Source organism: Palaemon carinicauda, chromosome 26 (assembly GCF_036898095.1).
Source record: "Palaemon carinicauda isolate YSFRI2023 chromosome 26, ASM3689809v2, whole genome shotgun sequence".
Lineage (NCBI taxonomy): Eukaryota > Metazoa > Arthropoda > Malacostraca > Decapoda > Palaemonidae > Palaemon > Palaemon carinicauda.
The window spans coordinates 64,979,945-65,001,186 of record NC_090750.1 but is presented as its reverse complement, the minus strand read 5'-3'; the positions used below and the strand labels follow the sequence as shown (position 1 = coordinate 65,001,186).

Below are 21,242 nucleotides of genomic sequence, written 5' to 3'. Positions count from 1 at the left end.
GGTTAAAATACTTCCTTTGAAAACACACCTTTGGACTGTAGATCCTTCCAAAAGACTGCAGTCTACCTGCTTTCTGTTGATATGAGAGAGAGAGAGAGAGAGAGAGAGAGAGAGAGAGAGAGAGAGAGAGAGATATGAAAATGACTATGAATTCTCCTACTGGTTTGTCACCGTATATATATATATATATATATATATATATATATATATATATATATATATATATATATATATATATATATATATATATATATATATAATTTATGACATGATTAGTTACGTCATTCTTAGCGTGTATGTAGGCCTACTGTACTTCTTTAAAGGTTAAGGGTTAGAGGTGTCTGGTTTCAGTTCCAGTTCCATCAGAATAGATGCTCACCAGAACGTCAGTCGGGCAAGCCCAACCCCCCACTGTGGTGCCCTACCACAGCAGTAGCCTCCCCAGTAAACAGCTTAAACTCATGGCCCTGGGCGGGGATCGATCTCTTGCCACGCGAATGAAAGTTACCGGTAATGAAAACATTATAACACATTGTATTGTTCATATAATCATTGTAAAATGTTCTTTTTTTTTATAAAACAAGACTCAAATATTATAGTGATTGGTCTTACACATAATTATGAACTTGAATATTTTATACAGTGAGTTACAGTCTACAAAGCAATGGTGACAATTGCTTATATAAGGATGTTGTCTTTTCGTTAGTTTCCAGTGGAGTAACACTTTTCATTCAAACGTTTCTTGAATAAAGGTGGAATTCATCCATTCTTTTGAAAACTGTCATTTGTGAAGAAAAAAAGGTTCTATTGTAGTTTATTACAAGGTAATGTAACCTAGGAAAAAAACTACTTTTTTCTATTAAAACAGGCCCGTTCTCTTCGAAAATGACACTCGTTCCTCTCGGAAAAGATTAGTTTCAGAAATATATATGTCAGCGTATCAATGTTAATGTTAGCGAAGCGAGCCAGTGGCGGAACAAGAGCCATTATATTTAGCGTTGGTAATGTTAGCATAACATTGATAATGTTAGCGTGCGCAGCTCAACATTATCGCTTGCCAGTACATACGAGCTTGATGTTTTTGTTTTCTGGCTAGCGAAGCGACCCCTTGGCGGAACAAGAGCCATTATATTTAAACATTTTAACAGAAAATATATGTTTTCCTCTAGTAAATAACGTGATTTAATCAGTTTTCACCTTCATTTCAACCGCAACAACAACAACCAGTTCGGCTACTTGAAGTTAGTCGAACTGGTTGTTCTGTTTGTTTGCGGTTGAAATGAAGGTCAAATTCGGTTAAATCACGTTACTTTCTACAGGAAAACTTATTTTTTATTCGAAATATCCTGTAGTATTGTAAAACTTCAAGGTAAAATATGTGAGACGAAAATAGAACATATTGTTTCAACTTCGGTGACTCTGAACAACAATCTCTATTATCGTACATCACTAACCAGTTCCCTGACGGTCGGGGTCAGGGTTGCCAGTTTTTTAAATGAGAAAAGGCCAACTTCTAATCAACAGAAGCTTTAAAAGGCCAACCTATTAGTAGAAAAAGGCCAAATATATTGTATTTAAGACCCGCCTTTTTTTCATATTAATAATGGGCAACCAGTGTAAAATAAAAAGGCCAAATTTGAGTTTTTTTTTGCCTGAAAAAAGGCCAAACTAACAACCCTGGTCGGGGTATACTCAGTTGCTCAGAGCATTGCAGTGATGTACTGAGTGTCAAGCAAGAATCAGCATTATATGTTTACTGTTAGTAAAAGCATTAGGAATAACAACACTCGGAGCAAAGTTTCATTCGTGTCACCAGGAATCAAGGTTAGTTTGGACCACGGTCTAGGCAGGGTTAAAAGAATACTCTTTAACCCCTGGGTCTAGGTATAGTATCTCAACCGAGGTTTGGGCATTATAGATTGGGTCTGTTCAACTTGAGGGTGGAGGCGTAATTATTTTTGCCTTCACGAAGCACCTACTCCTTCCACTATACCCACTCCCTGGCTTACCCGCTAAATTAACGAAGAAACCTTTAATTTGCATACATTTAATCCATTGCATGATGTGTTTTCTGATACCCAGTGTCTCATTCCAGACCTTGTTTCACTTTTAATTTTGATATAATTTTACTCTTAATATAATTTCGATACACCCTCTGGTATCCAATTATTTAAATGAAAAATCAAATGAATATATTCTGTCACCATCCATGTACAGCCTACGGCGCAAAGTTTGTTTTGAACATTCCGCGGCCATTTTCGTTGGCCACGGAGCTTTAAAGGGATATGTGTGTAACCGTGGCGTAACCTATTTAAAGGGTCGAGCGCGAGATTAAGCCTTATGCTGTTCGAAATACTGTTTATTTCCGCTTGTTTTTTTCAGTATTTTTTGTATCATTACAATGCCTGAAAATCTAGTGATATCTGGCATCTATCACCCTTGATTCTCAAGGCTGTGAGACCAGAGGTGCCAGGTTTTCTAAATGAGAAAAGGCCAACTTCTAATCAACAGAAGCTTTTAAAGGCCAACCCATTAATAGAAAAAAGCCAAATATATAGTATTTATGGGCCGCCTTTTTTCCTATTACTGAAGGCCAACCAATTTTTAAAAAAACCAAATCTGAGTTTTTTTTGGCCTGAAAAAAAGGCCAAACTGACAACCCCGTGTGAGACACCAACAGTAGATTAAGCAAAGCAATTATTGCTGGTCATATTAAACCCCTTTTTTAGTTATATGACATTGTGATAACACCCTGGCAGCGAGGTTGTATAAGCCGATAAAGGCAAGGAAAAGAGAGAGAGAGAGAGAGAGAGAGAGAGAGAGAGAGAGAGAGAGAGAGAGAGAGAGAGAGAGAGAGAGAGAGGGGGGGGGGGGGACTCGCTGACGAAATAAACACTCACACGTAAGTAAATAGTAATCATTTCTATTCATTACAATGAACAAGCACAAATTAAATCTATTATCGATATATAACTATTTAGAATGTCGCATGCAAAAATAATACTAATCATAATGTCAATAAAACCAAATTTCGTGTAATAAAAAGTTCACGCATTTTACTGAAAACACTGAAGCGCTTTTACTCAAAACGAACTTTTTTCCGCCTCAAATATTTGCTAAAATTCGAAAAATATTTGAACCATTTTGAAACTACATATTTTTACGTAAAATGTTTTACATTTCTTGTGTAATTAAGCTTGTTTATATAAAGTGATAAATGATATTGCGAGAGTGAATTCAACTTAATAAAACACGAAGTTCCGCGTGACGTCACAGCTTATTCATCTATTCATCGATTTGTCTTGATCTGATTGAGATTTTTGAAAAAAAATTAAATGAATAAAAATATTAAGACCGCAATTTACATATGACGACGGACATACTGTACGTACATTGATGGACGGACAAAAAACATACATATTGAGTTCTTATGTTCGTATACTGATATCTAGTTGCTAAGTAAAGTTATTTTTTTTTTTAAATTAATATTTCTGTGTTAGGAGGTGATTTGGGCCTTGAGCTTTCGATGTGTGTTAATTCTTTACTCATTCATTTGCTTACCTACATACAGTTTTTGGTGTTGTCTCTTCAAGTCCATTTTAATAACCAAGCAACTTGGTTTCGTAACACTCTCTCTCTCTCTCTCTCTCTCTCTCTCTCTCTCTCTCTCTCTCTCTCTCTCTCTCTCTCTCTCTCTCTCTCTCAAGATTATAGATATTTGTTTGGTGTTTTCTCTTCAAGTCTATTTTTATAACGTAGCGACTTGGTTTCGTAACACACACACACACACACACTCTCTCTCTCTCTCTCTCTCTCTCTCTCTCTCTCTCTCTCTCTCTCTCTCTCTCTCTCTCAAGATTATAGATATTTGTAAAGAAAATGTATTTGATTTTGGCACTGTTTGTAATAAAGTTATTAGATTAGATTATATTCACTCGTATATTTTTGCCTATATTTGAAAGGTTATGTATTAGTTTAGGTAGTAGGTTAACCGGGGCACCAACCACCCGTTGAGGTACTACTGCTAGAGAGTTATTGGGTACTTTGATTGTCCAAACAGTACTACAGCTCATATTCCCTATGCCTACACATTCACCGAATAATCTAGCCTATTCTTTACATAGCCTCCTCTGTCCTCATACACCTGTCAACACAGAAATTACCAAGGGAAATCATGCAGAAAAACTCTCGTTTGTGAATTATAACTATCAAAAGTTCAAAGTTGGAGCAAATGCTTTTTTGTTGACCAGGCGGACATGGGTCTTTTTATAGTTTATATATGACATATTTGTTTTTGACGTTGTTAATAGTTTATATATGACATATCTCTTTTGACATTACTTTTTTTTAGAATGATTTATTGTTAATTTGTTCTCTTCGGTTATTTATTTCCTTATTTCCTTTCCTCACTGGGCTATTTTTCCCTATTGGAGCCCCTGGGCTTATAGCATCTTGCTTTTCCAATTAGGGTTGTAGCTTGGATAGTAATAATAATAATAATAATAATAAAGGTCCCTGACGAGGTTATTGAATTCTTTGTCAAGATCTCTATGTATTTTAGACAAAGGCACTTAAAATAATGCTATTAAAACGAAGAAGAGAAAGGCAAAAATTGAAAAGGATCGGGGAGATGCAAGAAAAACAATAAAGTTAAGTATTTAGATTTAAGTAAATACTATATACATTCTAAGACCTTCAATCAAGGAATAGTAAAAAAAAAAATCAAGGTTATTTCTGTTTGCATTAAGGTGTATAGAAATTCTTATTATTAATAAAAGTTACAACCACAACCATGTCTCCTTCAATACTAGCTAATCAATTCGCACTGCTGCACTAAGTCCATAGTAATATCATTTTATCAGCAAAATTATTTGGGCATTCTCGAAATTTCCTGATAACGGAAGTATTAGATTAAGTAGTATACTGTAGAGCAAGAATTGCTCAAAGGAAAATAAAATTAATGGCTTAATATACAAGGCCACAACCCACCAAAGAATCAACAGTTGAGGCCGGCGTGACGTCACAGTCAGCGAGAGAGGAGGGAAGATGACAGTTCTGTCCGTCCGACCTCTTTGTATTGGCCTTGCGTACAATATATATAACGTCATCCTCCTTATCATAGCTTATCGCACCATTGTTCTACCATTGTCGTTTGCTGTCCGTAGATCCCTGTTCGAACAAGTGCACCCTAGAGGGCAGCTACACAAGACGTTTTTACCTTGGCCAACTTCGTTGCAAAGTCTATGTTATAATAGGCGTAAGTTTGTCTGTCTGTGTTTGTTGTTAGCATAACTCAAAAAGTATTTAACCGAATCTCATAAAAATTTGGTGGAATGATTGGCTATGATCCAAGGACAATTTGATTAGATTTTGGGATTGGGTCAAAAGTCAAGGCCAAGGTCCCGAAATGGTAAAAAACGAGTCACAAAACTCAAAAACTATTTGACTGAATCTCATGAAATTTGGTGGGATGATTGGCCATGATCCAAGGACAATTTTATTAGATTTTCGGAGTGATTGCGTCAAAATTCAAAGCCAAGATCACGAAAAGGTCAAAAACAACTTTTTGCAATATCATGGTCAATTTATATCTGATTTCCATGAAACTAGTTCCAAAATTTGCATAATTCAATTGCCTGTCTTATGATATACAACATAATATGGTGATGTCTACCCTTGTTTATTTATGTTTGTTTGTATGTGACTCACATACCTAAAAAACAAAGGAGGTTAACATCTGGAGGGGAGCCATCAGTGGCAGGATGCAGGCAAGCGATTTTGATCATTTCTCTGAGGGTGAGCGAAGCTTTGGGCCCCGCAACGATTGTTGAGAGAGCTGAAAAGGCTTGGCTATGCGGGTGGCTGGCGATGGTGAGTACTGCTCCAGGAGGTGTGTTTTGAGGTCATCGTACGCTATTGGGGCGTCTGCTTGGTCACAAAGCCAATCGGAGATTTCCAGGCAAGTGTCCTTGGTGATCACAGCGACAATATACTCTTAATCTGCTTTGATGCTTGAGCATGTTACGTCCTTGACTTGAATCTGAACCTCAGCACACTGAAACTAGGCAAATGTCTTTCTACTAGTGAAGGGTGGTAGTTTTATGGATGTGGCGTGGATAGAAGTGTTACGGTCAGTGGGCTGCATCATCAAACAGTAGGCCACAGTAGTGATGGGGAGACAGGAGGGAGCTAGTCCTTCGGCGGTCACCTATGTGCGATGTGGTTGTTAGGTGCTAACGGAGAGGTGAGGTGAATGCAAGTGAGGGGTATTCAACAAGACAACAAGGTTGTATACAGATAGTTGAGAGCAAGAATGACACAACTTTCAAACAGTGTAAAACATGTGATAACAAGCTTAAACAAGTTTCTATTATCAGTGAGGGAGAAGAGAATGAGATAATAAAAAAGCAATAATGTTACAGTGTATGAGTGTATGAAACATGTCCACTATGCACTGCATTTGCTGATTTTCTTTTAAATATATACTCAACTATTGCATATGTCAGAAAGCTAGGTTTTTTTCTTATGTATGTTCCCCTGGAGCTGCAAGATTACTACCTGTATTCTAAATACAGTAGACATCTTGCATAAAACTCACTCTCTACAAAGATATTAAATCCCATGTTATAATCTTAACATGGCATCTCAAGACACATATGCCTAAGAACTACAGTTACCAATTTTCTGCTGTCCTGGGTAAGATCGGATAATTCGCCATAGAAGCAGCACCATTTGTTTTCAAGAGGTCTCGGTCAACTGGTGTGAAGTTTTTGCCTGTTGGTCCCGAATCCTTGCTCGCCCACATACATTCTGCCAAAAAGTGGTACATAATTGTCCAGAAGACAGAGAAGTTTGATTCCCATTATCCTGGTTTTGCAGAGACGGTTTCCGGCTATGAATGAGAGGATGGAGCAGTTATCCCGGATCCTCCTACTCTGGTTTTACAGTGAATTGGGGTTTATGGGTCGAGCCCAGGAAGTGTATCTTTGACCTCAAGATGCAGTCATTACAAAATACACGGGCATTACAGAGACTAATCTCGTGACTTGTTGGGTCCTTTGACTGGCCAGACGGTACTGCATTGGATCATTCTCTCTGGTTACGGTTCATTTGCCTACACATACACCGAATAGCCTGGCCCATTCTTTACATATTCTCCTCTGTCCTCATACACCTGACAACAATGAGATTACCAAACAATTCTTCTCTCAAGAGATTAAATACTGTATTGTAATTGTTCAGTGGTTACTTTCCTCTTGGTAAGGGAAGAAGAGACTCTTTAGCTATGTTAATTAGCTCTTCAAGGAGAAGAACACTCCAAATTCAAACCATTGTACTCTAGTCTTGGGTAGGGCCGTAGCCTCTGTACCCTGCCTTCCACAGTCTTGGATTAGAATTCTCTTGTTTGAGAGTACACTCGAGCACACTATTCTATCTCTTTTTGCTTTCTCTAATTTTGTTAAAGTGTTTATACTTATATATAAAATATTTATTTTAATGTTGTTACTGTTTCTTAAATATTTTATCTTAATTGGTAATTACTTCTCTTATTTCCTTGTTTCCTTTCCTCACTGTTCTATTTTCCTTGTTGGGGTACTTGGGCTTACAGGATCCTGCTTTTCCAACTAGGGTTGTAGCTTGGCAAGTAATAAAATTAATAACAGTTAAAAGTGGCCCCTTATCCCCATTAGATTAGATATATTTTATTTTAAATTGGTGTCTGGCTTTAAACATTCAGACGTCTGTGCGTGTGAAACTGGTGAGTTCATTTATTTTGTAACTTTAGTTGTTGGGTTTCATTCAATAGGCTGCTAACCACGTGCCTCACCTATAATATTATTCAAGATAAGTCACAGACAATCAAATAGACCTTTGGTATAAAATTTTTGTATGCAATTATCTAACCCGCTTATTGCTCAGTATTATCATTAATTGCCTGGTCATTTGTGTTGTATTATTTTATCATTGAGTAACCCTCTAATATTCCAACTTTGAATTTCTGAGATAAATGTTCAGGTGATCATTCGACTTTTTCTTTTTCCTCCTCCAACGCCTATTGACAGAAAGGGCCTCAGTTAGATTTCGCCAGTCGTCTCTATCTTGAGCTTTTAAATCAATACTTCTCCATTCATCATCATCGCCTACTTCACGTTTCATAATCCTCAGCTATGTAGCCACGGACCTTCCAACTCTTCTACTGCCTTGTGGAGCCCAGTTGAAAGAGTGGTGAACTAATCTCTCGTGGGGAGTGCAAAGGACATGCCCAAACAATCTCCATCTACCCCTCAACATGATCTCATCCACATATAGCACTTAAGTTATCTCTTATAGTTTCATTTCTAACCATGTCCTGCCATTTAACTCCCAATATTCTTCTGAGAGCTTTGTTCTTAAATTTACTAATTCTGTTGGATATTGTTCAAGTATTTCAATTAACATTTTTCAGGTGATAAATATCAACAATTATTCTTTAATAAAAGACGTTTATAAGTTTGACCTTCTCAGGTCAGAACTTGAAATCACCCTACTAGTTACAAGTTGTATGTAATGGTTGAGAAAATTCTCTATTGATCGCTTTCATAGATTATGTGATCATCTCTTGCAGGTAATCATCTGACCATGTGGCTCTGGATCACTGGGATCATTTGCTTTGTTGTGGCCGTTCGGGTCATCTACAAAAGACGGTCAGGGGTCTGCACATCCAAGAAGTTGTTGGATGGAAAAACTGCCATAGTGACTGGCTCCTCTGCAGGTGTGTGACCTTCGACTCTCTTGATTTCATGTTGATTTATTCATCACTTCTTTCACGTCAAAGCTCATTAGAATTGTTCGATTTTTATCCCCAAACTGAAAATCTGAGGACAATTTTGTCTTTTTGATTCCAGCTGGTAATTGTGTTCTTAATTAACCGTAGTTCCATTTAGTTCCCATTTTTTTGTATAGAATGATATTAATGGACACCTCAATATCGCGTCGTAATCTGTCTCAATTTGTCAATAATCAGTACACTTGTAAAATCGTTTAAGTTATTACTATGTACAAGATACTTAGATAATCCATGATTTTCAGACATTATTATGACTTTTTCATGATATTAAGGCTTGATTCTTTATTAGATTTTACCCCTTTGTCATAGATATCTACTTATGATGACTTAGTATAATGAAAAGTGATATAAGACTCCCTTATCTTTCAGGTATTGGCAAAGAAACAGCCAGAGACCTTGCTCGCCGAGGGGCGCGTGTCATTCTTGCCTGCAGAAATGTGCAAAAAGCACAAAAAGTAGCAGGTTTGTAGCAAACTCTTTGTTTTTTAAGACATATCAAATTTAAAACTAAAATAGATTACAGTGGTTCTAGGTCCCTAAAACAAGCTTAGATAGGTATTTCATTAAAAAGGGGCATACTTGAGTCATGTATTTTGAGAAACACTACTCTTTTAAATGAAAAAGCTAGTTATGGACTGAGGAAGTCATACCCAGAGCGACCAGGTGTTACCTTTCGTGAGACTTCAACTGAAGTTTATTTTTGATTAAAATGGCTGCTCAAAACGATACCAAAGTTTAACGACCTGAATGCAAAAAGGTCATAGTAGCAAAGCTCTTTAGCCCCAGAATGCCCTTACTATTTTCAGTCAGCATGGATTATTTGAAAGTGTTATTGTTCTGTTACCACTTCCTTTCTTGAAGTTTAAAATTTATATGTTGCCAGTTTCATCAGTTTTCCCCATATTTTTTTTCTACTTGCCAATGAATTGTTTATGAGTCTTTTATGATAATAAAGACCAGAGTAATCAGAGATTTCTGACCTCCGCTAAAGGTTAATGGAGTTGTCCATGCTAAAGGTTAATAGAATTGTCCATGCTAAAGGTTAATGGAGTTGTCCATGGCCTCAGATCTATCTTGGGCTGAAATTTTGTCAAAATCCGTCAGTTTGTGTTGATGTTATCTTTAAAATGATGAAAAATTCAAAGTTCCCCTTTTATATGCTGACTATAGATGGCGAAAATGCAAATCCGAATCAGGATCTGGATCATCTCCTAAATTTAATGGGGTCGTCCATGACCTAAGATCTATCTGTGGTGAAAATTATGCCAAAATCCAATGAGTAGTTTTGAAGTAATCCTGTCCATAGACGGACAGAAACACAGAGATTTTCGACCTCTGACGTATACACAAAACAAAAGCCATTCGATTTGCCTCTGATCCAGACTCCCGATCCTGATCCAGAATCTGGATCTGGATCATCACCAAAATTTATTGGAGTCGTCAGTGGCCTATGATCTATATGTGGTGACGATTTCGAACAATACCCATCAATTTTTTTTTATGTAATCTTTAAAATTATGAAAAAAGCAATTCCGGATCTAGAATCCGGATCCAGAACCGGATCATCTCCTAAAGTTAACGGAGTCGTCCATGGCCTAAGTTCTATCTGTGGCAAAAATTTTCTCAAAACCTATTAATTTGTTTTTACATCATCATTAAAATGGCGAAAAAGGCAAATCCGGATCTGAATCTAGAATCCTGATCTGGATCTAAAATCAGATCCGGATCTAGAGTCCAGATCAAGATCCGGAAAATCCAGGTCCGGATCTAGAGTCCAGATCGAGATCCGGAAAATCCAGGTCCGGATCTAGAGTCCAGATCGAGATCCGGATCATATCCAAAATTTAACGGGGTCGACCATGACCTAAGATCTATCTGTGGGGAAAATTTCGTACAAATTTGTCAAGCATCTTTGACATAATCTTATCCACAGACAGAAACACAAATAAATAAATAAACTGAGTTGATTTTATAACCTCGTTCCTGGAGGTAATAATTAAACAAACCGACTCGATTTTATAACCTCTTTGGTGGAGGTTATAAAACTGGAGATTATTCGAATTTAATCAAATAGAATAATTCAATAGTTAAGAAATTGTTATTCTTAAGTACCTTTAGATATTTTTCATAATTCCTCTGCTAAGAGGTTATGAAATCGAGTCGGTTTATGTATTTATCTGTCTGTGTGCCTGTCTGTAGACAGGATTATGTCAAAGCTACTCGTAGATCTTAGGTCATGGACGATCCCATTAAATTTTGGAGATGATCTGGATCCTGATTCGGATTTGCATTTTCACCATCTTTTAGTCATCTTATGAAAGGGGAACTACACTGTCCGTAAACTTTAATTGAATATTACTGTATATTCCTCTATGATCAGCATATGAAAAAATAAAAGTGTTTCATAGTAGATTTCAGTAAAATGTTGGCAATATTCGTTAGCGGAGGTCTGAAATCTATGATTGCTCTTGTTTTCATTATTCTCATTTAGCTATTGAAATTTAATTAAATTTTCAAATTAATGTCTTTCGAAAGATGAGATCATTGGAACGACTGGAAATGGCCAAGTCTTCGTCAAGCAACTGGACACCTCAGACCTCGCCTCCGTCAGGAAGTTCGCCAAGCAAATTATCGACACTGAAAAGGAACTTCACATTCTGGTATGTTGCATCTGATTCTCTGAGTTAGTTGTCCATATAACTAAATAGCCAAGAGGTGCTGCAGAAAAAAGGCCTCAAACATATCTTTCCAATTGCATATGTTTGTTAGTCTTTCCATGCCATTCCACACCCGCAAACTTTCATGGTTCGGCAATCCATTGTCTTCTCTTCCTTCCCCTGCTTCTTTTGCAATCTCTAGGAACTCATTCTGTTACTCTTAATGTCCTTTCATTACCTATCATTATTATTATATGTCCTGCCCATGTCCATTTCTTTTCATCCATGTTGTTAGTATATAATGTACTTTACCTTGCTCTTGTACCCTTGTTGCTCCCTTTCTGTATTTTTATATTATTCCCAACGTAATTCTTTCCATAGCTCTCGTAGTTGTAACTAGGCTTTAGCAAGGCTGTTAGTTAATGATGCACAAGTTAAAACTAGGGCCATCTGATTAAATACTTTTCTTTTTAGAGAAACTGGAAATTTACTTTTCATATTATAATTTCGTTTACCAAAAGCTTTCCATCCCATGCTTACGCTTCTTTTAATTTTATTCTCATGTCCTGGGGAAACACTGTCTGTTCTACGTACCTAATTTATATTCATTAACAACCTCTAGAGGTTCGTCCATAACTGTTATTCGTTGTATCTCTGTATTTTCATTGAACATTCTCCTAGCTTTACTCATAGTAATTTTTAGTCCTAGCCTACATTTCTGCTATCTCCATTCAAATCCTCTATCATCTTTTCCAATTCCTTCCATGATTCATTAAACACAACTATGTCATCTGCAAATCCTAAGATGTTAAGGTATTCCCATTGATAATAATTCCTGAATTTTCCCAACCTAAATTTCTAAAGAATTCTAGGCATGCAGTGAATAATTTAGAAAAGATGGAGTCTCCCTATCTAACTCCTTTCTCAATCTGAATTTTCTCACTGTCATGTATATGAACATCAGCCAAGTAAAGAAGTAAGTTTTACTCTAAGAATTCCATTTATTTCTATGAACTTCCGGTAAAAATATCTTTTAAGTGTTCTAACATAAGATTCATCCATTCTTCCTCTTTGAGGGGCTTTCAGTACTGCTAAAGATTTGATAGAATCTAAAGCTTTTTCATAGTGTATAAATGCCATAAATAGTGGTTTGTCATAATCTTTAGAGGTTTCCATTAGTTGTTTAGTTACATGGATATAGTCAGTTGTTGAATTTTCACTTTTAAAGCCTGCTTGCTCTCTTAATTGATTCAATTCAAGCTGTCTGTCTATTCGGTTTGATATGATCTTTGTAAATACTTCATGCATTTTATATATATATATATATATATATATATATATATATATATAAATATATATATATAATATATATATATATATATATATATATATATATATAAAAATATATATATAAACAGTGGTACTAAGATTTACAAGTGCTTGTGGACCTGTGTGTAGATATATTGTATAACATATATATGTCTGTTATTATCGCCCACCTTCACCAATTCGCAATGGCCAGCATAGGGATGAAAACTGGCCAAACCCTAGACATAAATAAAACAACCCCATCTCGTGTTCCAATCCCTAGTGGCATTGGAACAAATGCCCTAGGTGGCGAACATTCACGCCCCATTGTATGATGTGCTAAAAATCTCTGGACTAGAACAGGCCACCATTGTTACTAGAAGGACTGAAAGAAATAATTTAAGATATAATAGGATTGAGTGAAATTAGAAGAACTGGGTAATCTTATATAGAGTTAAAAGAGATCCCCATAATTTGCTTCCAAATAGCCTACATGAAAGGTACTAAGAAAATTTAGTGGATTTTCTTATTAATAAAAATCTTGCAGGTAACAGAAGAACTGTATATTACTAGTGATATAATTACAGGATTAATAATAAAATTAAATAAGAAATATAAACTAAAGATCGTTCAAACATATGCACCAACAATACCCCATACAGAGTAATAAAGAAAAATGGAAATACATTTTTATGAAGATCTGGAGATATCCATGAAAAAACATAAGCTTCAATTTACGTTTGTTTTGGGCAATTTCAATGCTAAAATATGTCAAAAGAAGAGAGGAAAATCAGCAGTAGGGAAATTTGGAATAGGCACAAGAAATGACAGAGGAGGCATGCTTGCAGAATTTGTCGAAAGATACAATCTCAAAATCAAGAACACTTTTTGTGATAAATGGACATAGAAAAGCCAAAATGAAAAAATGGATATTATTCTTTGTTAAACATTTTGATTAGTTAAATATGTAACATTGTTAAATAAGTTAAAGTTAAGCGACCACAGAATGGTGACAAGCAAAATTTCTCTAGATGTAAGAAAAGAAAAAAAAAAGGATTTTAAGAAAAAACTAAACGCTCTTCTAATAAGAAAAAAATCTGATGTGTTTTGATTAGCAATACAAAATAGGTACTCCCAGATACATGATGAAATGGACACAAATAAAGACGAAATAAACAGCAGTTTAACATGGTTTGTTTTGGAATCGCCACTAAAGATCGGTAGAATGTTCCTAAATAGTATCAAGGAAAACTATCAGACCAAAAATGTTATGAAGAAAAGATTTGAAATGACGGTAAAATCCAATAGAATTAACAGAATGATCTAAAACAATAAACAAACTAAAAACCCAAGACATTCGTAAACACAATCAGATGAAAATTGAGGAAACACTAAAGAAAGGATGACTTATCAAATTGATGTATACAAGAGTTGGAATATGGCACCAACAGATGTTTGCTTTAAAAGATGAAAATGGAAATATTATCAACAATGGAGGTGGAGTGATAAAGATTAAAGATGATTTCTATATAATGCTATAAAATTGTGATATAAGAAATAACTTTGCTAATAGAAATAATGAAACACCTGAGCCGGTACCAAAAGTAACATTAGAAGTAAAGAAAGCATTAAAAGTTGTAAAAAGAGAAAACTTCAAATAATAAAACTGACTTAACTTTACACAAAATATCTGCAAGAGTGCTCTATACTTACAACTTGGAAAATATTATTATACTAATTCACAAAAAAGGAAACATAAAAAACCTGAAGAATTATCATCCAATACATTTACTCAGTAATATATATGATATTTACAGAAATCATATTGGACTGAATAGAAAGACCGCTAGACTTTAATCAAATAAGAGAGAAGGCAGGATTTCTAATGCATAATTTAACACGGGAGGTAATATTTGATTAAATGCTTTTCTTTTCAAAGAAGGGGGGATTATTCTTTTCATATTCTCATTTTGTTTACGAAAGGCTCACCATCCCATGATTATCCTTCTTTTAATTTCAATCTTTTGTCCTTGGGAAACACTTACGGTCTGTCTTAAGTACAAATATTCATTAACCATCCATGTTGTCTCTGCATTTTTTTTTTCAATATTATCTTAGTTGTACTCATATTAATTTTCAGTCCTACATGTCTGCTTTCTCTTTTTAAACCCTCTGTTATCTTTTGCAATTCCTCCCTCGATTCACTAAATAGAACTATGTCATCTAGATATCTAAATTTGGTAAGGTATTCCCCAATCATTTTAATGTCCAAATTTCCCAAACTAAATTCCTAAAAACTTTTACTAGGCACAATATAGATAATTGAGGACGGATGGGGTCTCCCTATTTAACTCCCTTCTCGATCGTAATTTTCTCACTATCATGTAGTTTTAGGATTTCTGTAATACCCGCATAAATATCTTCAAGTGCTTTAATATAAGATTAATCTACTCTTTGCTTTTGAAGGGCTTTCATGACCGCTGAAGTTTTGGCAGAATCATAAGTTTTCTCATACTCTACAAATGCCAGGTATAGTGGTTTGTCATATTTAGTTTATTTTTCATTTAGCTGGTAAAACCTCCCTGCTCTCTTTGTTGAGGAAAGTCTAGATGTGTTTTTGTTCTGTCAAAAATTATCTTAGTAAATATCTTTATTACGATGAGTAAACTCATTGGGCGGTAATTTTTTTTCAGGTTTTTTGTCTCCCTGTTTGTAAATTAATATAATAAGGGTTTTCCAAGATATAAGTATATTATGGACACACATATATAGTATATATATATATATATATATATATATATATATATATATATGTATATATAATATATACATATATATATATATATATATATATATATATATATATATATATATATCATTGTACCTTCATAAGTTTCTTGTGTGCCCTTTATATGTTATATAATTTCATGTTTTGAATTTTCCCATAAGCATATATAAAATTAAAATTTATGAATAATAACAATGGTTATAATAATGATAATGGTTAGTGAATAGGACTTTATTATTATCCTAATAGTTTACTTTTCATCTACAAACAGGTGAATAATGCAGGAATAGCAGCTCCAACCGTGAAAAAAATAACTGCTGATGGTCTGGAACTGACGATGGCAACCAATCACTTCGGGCACTTCCTTCTGACCAACATGCTTTTAGGTCAGTGGCTATGGCTATTCAAAAAATGATATTTGTCTAAGGAGAAGAATGGATTCTGACCGTGTTGAATTTGAACCAACTATAGTCCATTTCTTTTAGCGATGCATATTTGCACCGACTCACGGTGGTGCCCTTTTAGCTCGGAAAAGTTTCCTGATCGCTGATTGGTTAGAATTATCTTGTCCAACCAATCAGCGATCCGGAAACTTTTCCGAGCTAAAAGGGCACCGCTGCGAGTCGGTGCAAATATGCATCGCTAAAAGAAATGGACTATAGTTGAAGAGATGCTCTCTTAACAGAAGATTTTTGAAATCTTTATTTTCGGTCGTAGATTTTACATGCTGCCATTTTCACATATTTGGATAAACTGGGGGTATGTTTTTTTTTTTTTTATTTGTCCTTTCATTAATTATGAAAAACGAATTACATTTATCAACTCTAAACCTACAGTTTAAGATTCAGAACACATAACTGAATTGATAACCAACGCATATTTTCATGACTAAAGGGCTTTTTTTATTCAGTTTAAAAGCACAAGATAAAATTTCTATTGAGGTTTGTTAAGGTTGGATTTAGGATGTATGCAACTGATATAAATTTCCTTCATGAAGAGAATGGAAGGTCTATAAAAGCAATTGATTTTTAATATTCATCATAAAGAAGACAGAAGAGAAGATGGATGTGGCAGAGATGAGAATGTTGAGATGGATGTGTGGGGGTGACAAGAAGAGATGAGATAGGGAATGAAGTAATTAGGGGTACCACAGGAGTTATAAAACTATCAGATAAGATCCGAGAAAGTAGACGAGGAGAAGATGGATGTGGCAGAGATGAGAATGTTGAGATGGATGTGTGAGGTGACAAGAAGAGATAAGATACGGAATGAGGTAATTAGGGGTACCACAGGAGTTAGAAAACTATCAGATAAGATCCAAGAAAGTAGACTGAGGTGGTATGGTCATGTCATGAGAAGAGATGAACAGTATATTGGGAGGAAAGTGATGGAAATGGAGGTACAGGGAACGAGAAGTAGAGGGAGACCAAAGCGAAGGTGGGTGGACTGTATCAAGGATGACCTTCGATCAAAGGGGTTAACCGGTGATGAGGTGTGGGACAGAGGTAGATGGAGAAAGCTGACCAGAAACATCGACCCCACATAGAAGTGGGAAAAGATGTAGACAAAGAAGAAGAAGAAGAAGAAGATTTTTAATATTCATCATAGACAAACTACCGTGATTAAATCTTATTGCATGTGCAAGTATATTGAAAACAACTCTATTGTTCCAGGGTATACACTTTTTATGTAGTTTAGTTGCAAATATTCTTTTTAATTCAATTTCAATAATGCCTCATAACCATTGCAGATCTTCTGAAGAAAAGTGCCCCAAGCAGGGTCGTCAATGTCTCCTCAGATGGTCATTACTTTTGTAGGAATTTGGTGGTTGATGACCTGAATTACGAAAAGAGACCCTATCCCAACACTTTTGCCAGTTACGGACAAAGCAAATTAGCCAATGTTCTCTTCACTGTAGAACTGGCAGAAAGGATGAAAGGAACAGGTAAGGACGTTGGAACTAAGTGGCAATATCATTTCATTATATATCTGCTGGATGGCTGGTGTTAGTGCACTCAGTGAACCTCCCTTGGTGAACTGTAGGCATGAATAAAGAGTAGTTCAAGTGTCCCTTTGGCCTCTCGATGCACCTCCCTGCTGGCCTTCTATTTCACCCTCTTTCCCGCTTTCTTTATTTCTTCTTTCAGTCGAACCTCTTTCAAATTTTGGTGCACGTAGTTACTTTGGCCTCCCGGACCCCATTGCCAGGTCTTATGGCCCTAAATTGAAAGTCATATATTCTATAATTAGCCCATGTTTGATTTTATATGAAATAAAGAAAGACAACTCAGCTAATTAACTTGATTTTGTATTTATATTTAGGTTCTTTAATGGATAATGCCAATTGATAAGGGAAGCTAATCTAACCTGAACTTGTAAAAAAGATTATTTACTTTTTCTAGTCAGTCTGCAGATTTAGTGACAGGTATTCTTAAAAGAAAACTCTAACCTTGAAGCCATGTAATAACTCGAACATCAGTAATCCTTCTTTTCTTTTTGTGTTCGAATATAATCATATGAAATGTTTCAGGTAATACTGAATTTTCCGAAGTATTTAATCACTGTTTCTAATTCTTGCCGGTAGGGGTGACAACAAACAGTGTTCATCCTGGAGCCGTGAACACTGAAATCGTTCTTAAAACTGATAAGAAGATAATCGGTCATATGATTGGATTTCTCTTCAAACTGATGGCAAAGGTGAAGCTAACGTTTTTCTATTTTCTCAAGTAGATCTTCCCTATGTAAGGAATAATTGAATAGTTTTACAAGCATTAGATTTGATTTAAAAGCTCAAAATAAGTTTATGAATTTGCAACCTAATCAGGAGGATAGTTCGTCTACTGTTACTGATATTTGGGATCATTTTAATGGTAAAAAAATTAAAAGTAGATACCAAATTAAATTTTAAATTTTACCTAATATTTTAAGCCTGCATGAATTAATGTAGACATCATATGTACTGTAAAGTGTTTCAATTCATACTGATAAAGTAGTGATACATGTGTACTACAAGCCGATTGCTAGATTCATTTCATCTACCTAGGTGCCAAGATCACTTAGTTTTATTTGAATTGTGTGAATCGTCTGGCCTATTCTTTTCATATTCTCCTCTGTCCTCATACACCTGACAACACTGAGATTACCAAACAATTCTTCTTACTGCACTGTAATTGTTCAGTGGCCACTTTCCTCTTGGTAAGGGTAGAAGAGACTCTTTAGCTATGGTAAGCAGCTCTTCTAGAAGGACACTCCAAAATCAAACCGTTGTTCTCTAATCTTGGGTAGTGTCATAGCCTCTGTACCATGGTCTTCCACTGTCTTAGGTTAGAGTTCTCTTGCTTGAGGGTACACTCGGGCACACTGTTCTATCTTATATCTCTTCCTCTTTTTTATTAAAGTTTTCATAATTTATAAAGTGTTCTCTAGTCTTGGGTAGTGCCATAGTGCCATGGCCTTCCACTGTCTTGGGGTAGAGTTCTCTTGCTTGAGGGTACACTCGGGCACACTGTTCTATTTTATGTCTCTTCCTGTTGTTTTATTTCAAGTTTTTATAGTTTATATATGAAAAATCGATTTTAATGTTGTTACTGTTCTTAAAGTAATTCATTTTAATTATTACTTCTGAGTGTGGCATGGAGTAGTAGAAAGATAGACACCATGATCGATGGCTAAGCGATTGTTATACTTGTGTTTAGTTACCTTCGTAAACACCATTTGGACTCAGGACATCAGCCATATACATGCATTACGGAGGTGAAGAAGAGATGGCCACCTCAGAACATAAATGTCGTCATGGTTGCAGAAGAAAAAGTTTGCCACGCAACTTTTCCACATTTTTAACAAGAAGAAAACTACCAATTGCTTAGGATTGGTTTAAATAAGTAACTGGTAATTGGGCCATTCACAGTATCGTAACCCCTACCACAGAGAGAGAGAGAGAGAGAGAGAGAGAGAGAGAGAGAGAGAGAGAGAGATGGGCGGATCAATTCATAAATAAACCAGTCTACTGGCCTCTAGCAACCGAGTGGATCATTAAATGTATACAACAATAAGAATTATTAGATAGATAGATAAAAAATGATACAAAATAAGTATTAAACGGAAGCAACTTTCAGACATGGAGGGAAGGGACCCAGAGGGCAGGTGAGGGAAGGGACGCAGAGGGCAGGTGAGGGAAGGGACGCAGAGGGCAGGTGAGGGAAGGAGGGAAAGGGAAGGGGAAAGGAGAGAGATTGAGGTTGAGGGAGACGGTAAGGGGAGGTTCTTTTTATAGTGTTTTGCTCGTATCCATTTATTGGTAATCGAGTTTTTGTCTCTTGCTACAGGGAAAAGTGTCTTCTTTCTTTACCATCAATGATTCATGATAATCTTATAAATTACCACACTGGGTGTAATATACTATAGCAAAATCTCCTACTGATACGAGGGTTCGTTACACTTGTTTTACTGTCTGTGAATCCTACAGCAGTACTCTTGGGTTATAAAAAGTCTCGTAGCTGTTGAAGTCATCTTCTTTTAAAAGGTATTTTGCTTTTTTTCATTTGCAGGACGAGGCGCTTGGTGCTCAAACTACAATCCACTTGGCGGTGTCAGATGATGTGGAAAATATCTCTGGAGAATACTTTGCTGATTGCAAGGTAATATCTTAGCTTTTTTTTTCTCTAGTGACACATTTTTGTTGATTTCATCCAATTGTAAACTTTAGTTCATCATGCTTTTTACATTAAGGATTTGAACATACAAACACTCCAAATAATTGTCATGAAGGTAAACTATATTTTTTTTTTATTACAGAACATTTGAATTCTGTTTATTCAATAATTCGTTTATTTATTCAATTTCAGATTGCAAAAAGATCAGAACAGGCCAAAGATCGTGGATTGGCCAAGAAACTTTGGGAGATGAGTGAAATGGCAGTAAGTCTTACTCAGGAAGACCTCCATTATGCTGGGAAGTAGAAATTGCAGGACAAGAATTAAAATATATTCAACAACTTCATGAATTTTTAGTTATCACAGACACATCTTACTAAAGATATACTAAAATAATCTCAAATTGTGTTTCCTATGTCTTCGACTATTTTTAATGAATCTTTCACAATAAGCTTTTTTAAAACATCATTCATTTTTTCGAATTACACTAACATCCGTTTGAAAGATGGACTGCACTGTACCCTGTCATATCCAGTCGACAGCATTTTGACTTTATATATTTTTATAATCAAAATTTTAAAACTGTTTGTGAGTGATAGGTTCCTTCTTTGTGCCTCTACGGATCAGTCAAACTAATTATTACAAAAAAACATCTTGGTCTTCATCAGCTTCAGGTATATCTCTTTTGACATTACTTTTTTTAGAATGATTTATTGTTAATTTGTTCTCTTCAGTTATTTATTTCCTTGTTTCCTTTCCTCACTGGGCTATTTTTCCCTATTGGAGCCCCTGGGCTTATAGCATCTTGCTTTTCCAATTAGGGTTGTAGCTTGGATAGTAATAATAATAATATTATTATTATTATTTGCTAAGCTACAACCCTAGTAGGAAAAGCAGGATGCTATAAGCCCAGGGACTCCAAGAGGGAAAATAGCTCAATGAGGAAAGGAAACGAAGAAAAATAAAATAGCTGAAGAAGAGCAACATTAAAATAAATATCTCCTATATAA

General features: G+C 35.5%; 1 protein-coding gene across 1 annotated transcript; it reads left to right on the top strand.

The window, feature by feature from the left end:
• Positions 1 to 1,667: 1,667 nt before the first annotated feature.
• LOC137619555 (retinol dehydrogenase 11-like) lies at positions 1,668 to 20,574 on the top strand. The gene is made up of 9 exons (XM_068349682.1): positions 1,668 to 1,824; positions 8,606 to 8,752; positions 9,197 to 9,289; positions 11,363 to 11,487; positions 15,852 to 15,966; positions 17,331 to 17,525; positions 18,165 to 18,277; positions 20,128 to 20,217; positions 20,425 to 20,574. Exons 2-9 carry the CDS (start codon positions 8,620 to 8,622, stop codon positions 20,536 to 20,538), a joined length of 978 nt encoding a protein of 325 aa, XP_068205783.1. The 5' UTR covers positions 1,668 to 1,824; positions 8,606 to 8,619; the 3' UTR covers positions 20,539 to 20,574.
• The last annotated feature ends 668 nt before the right edge of the window (positions 20,575 to 21,242 follow it).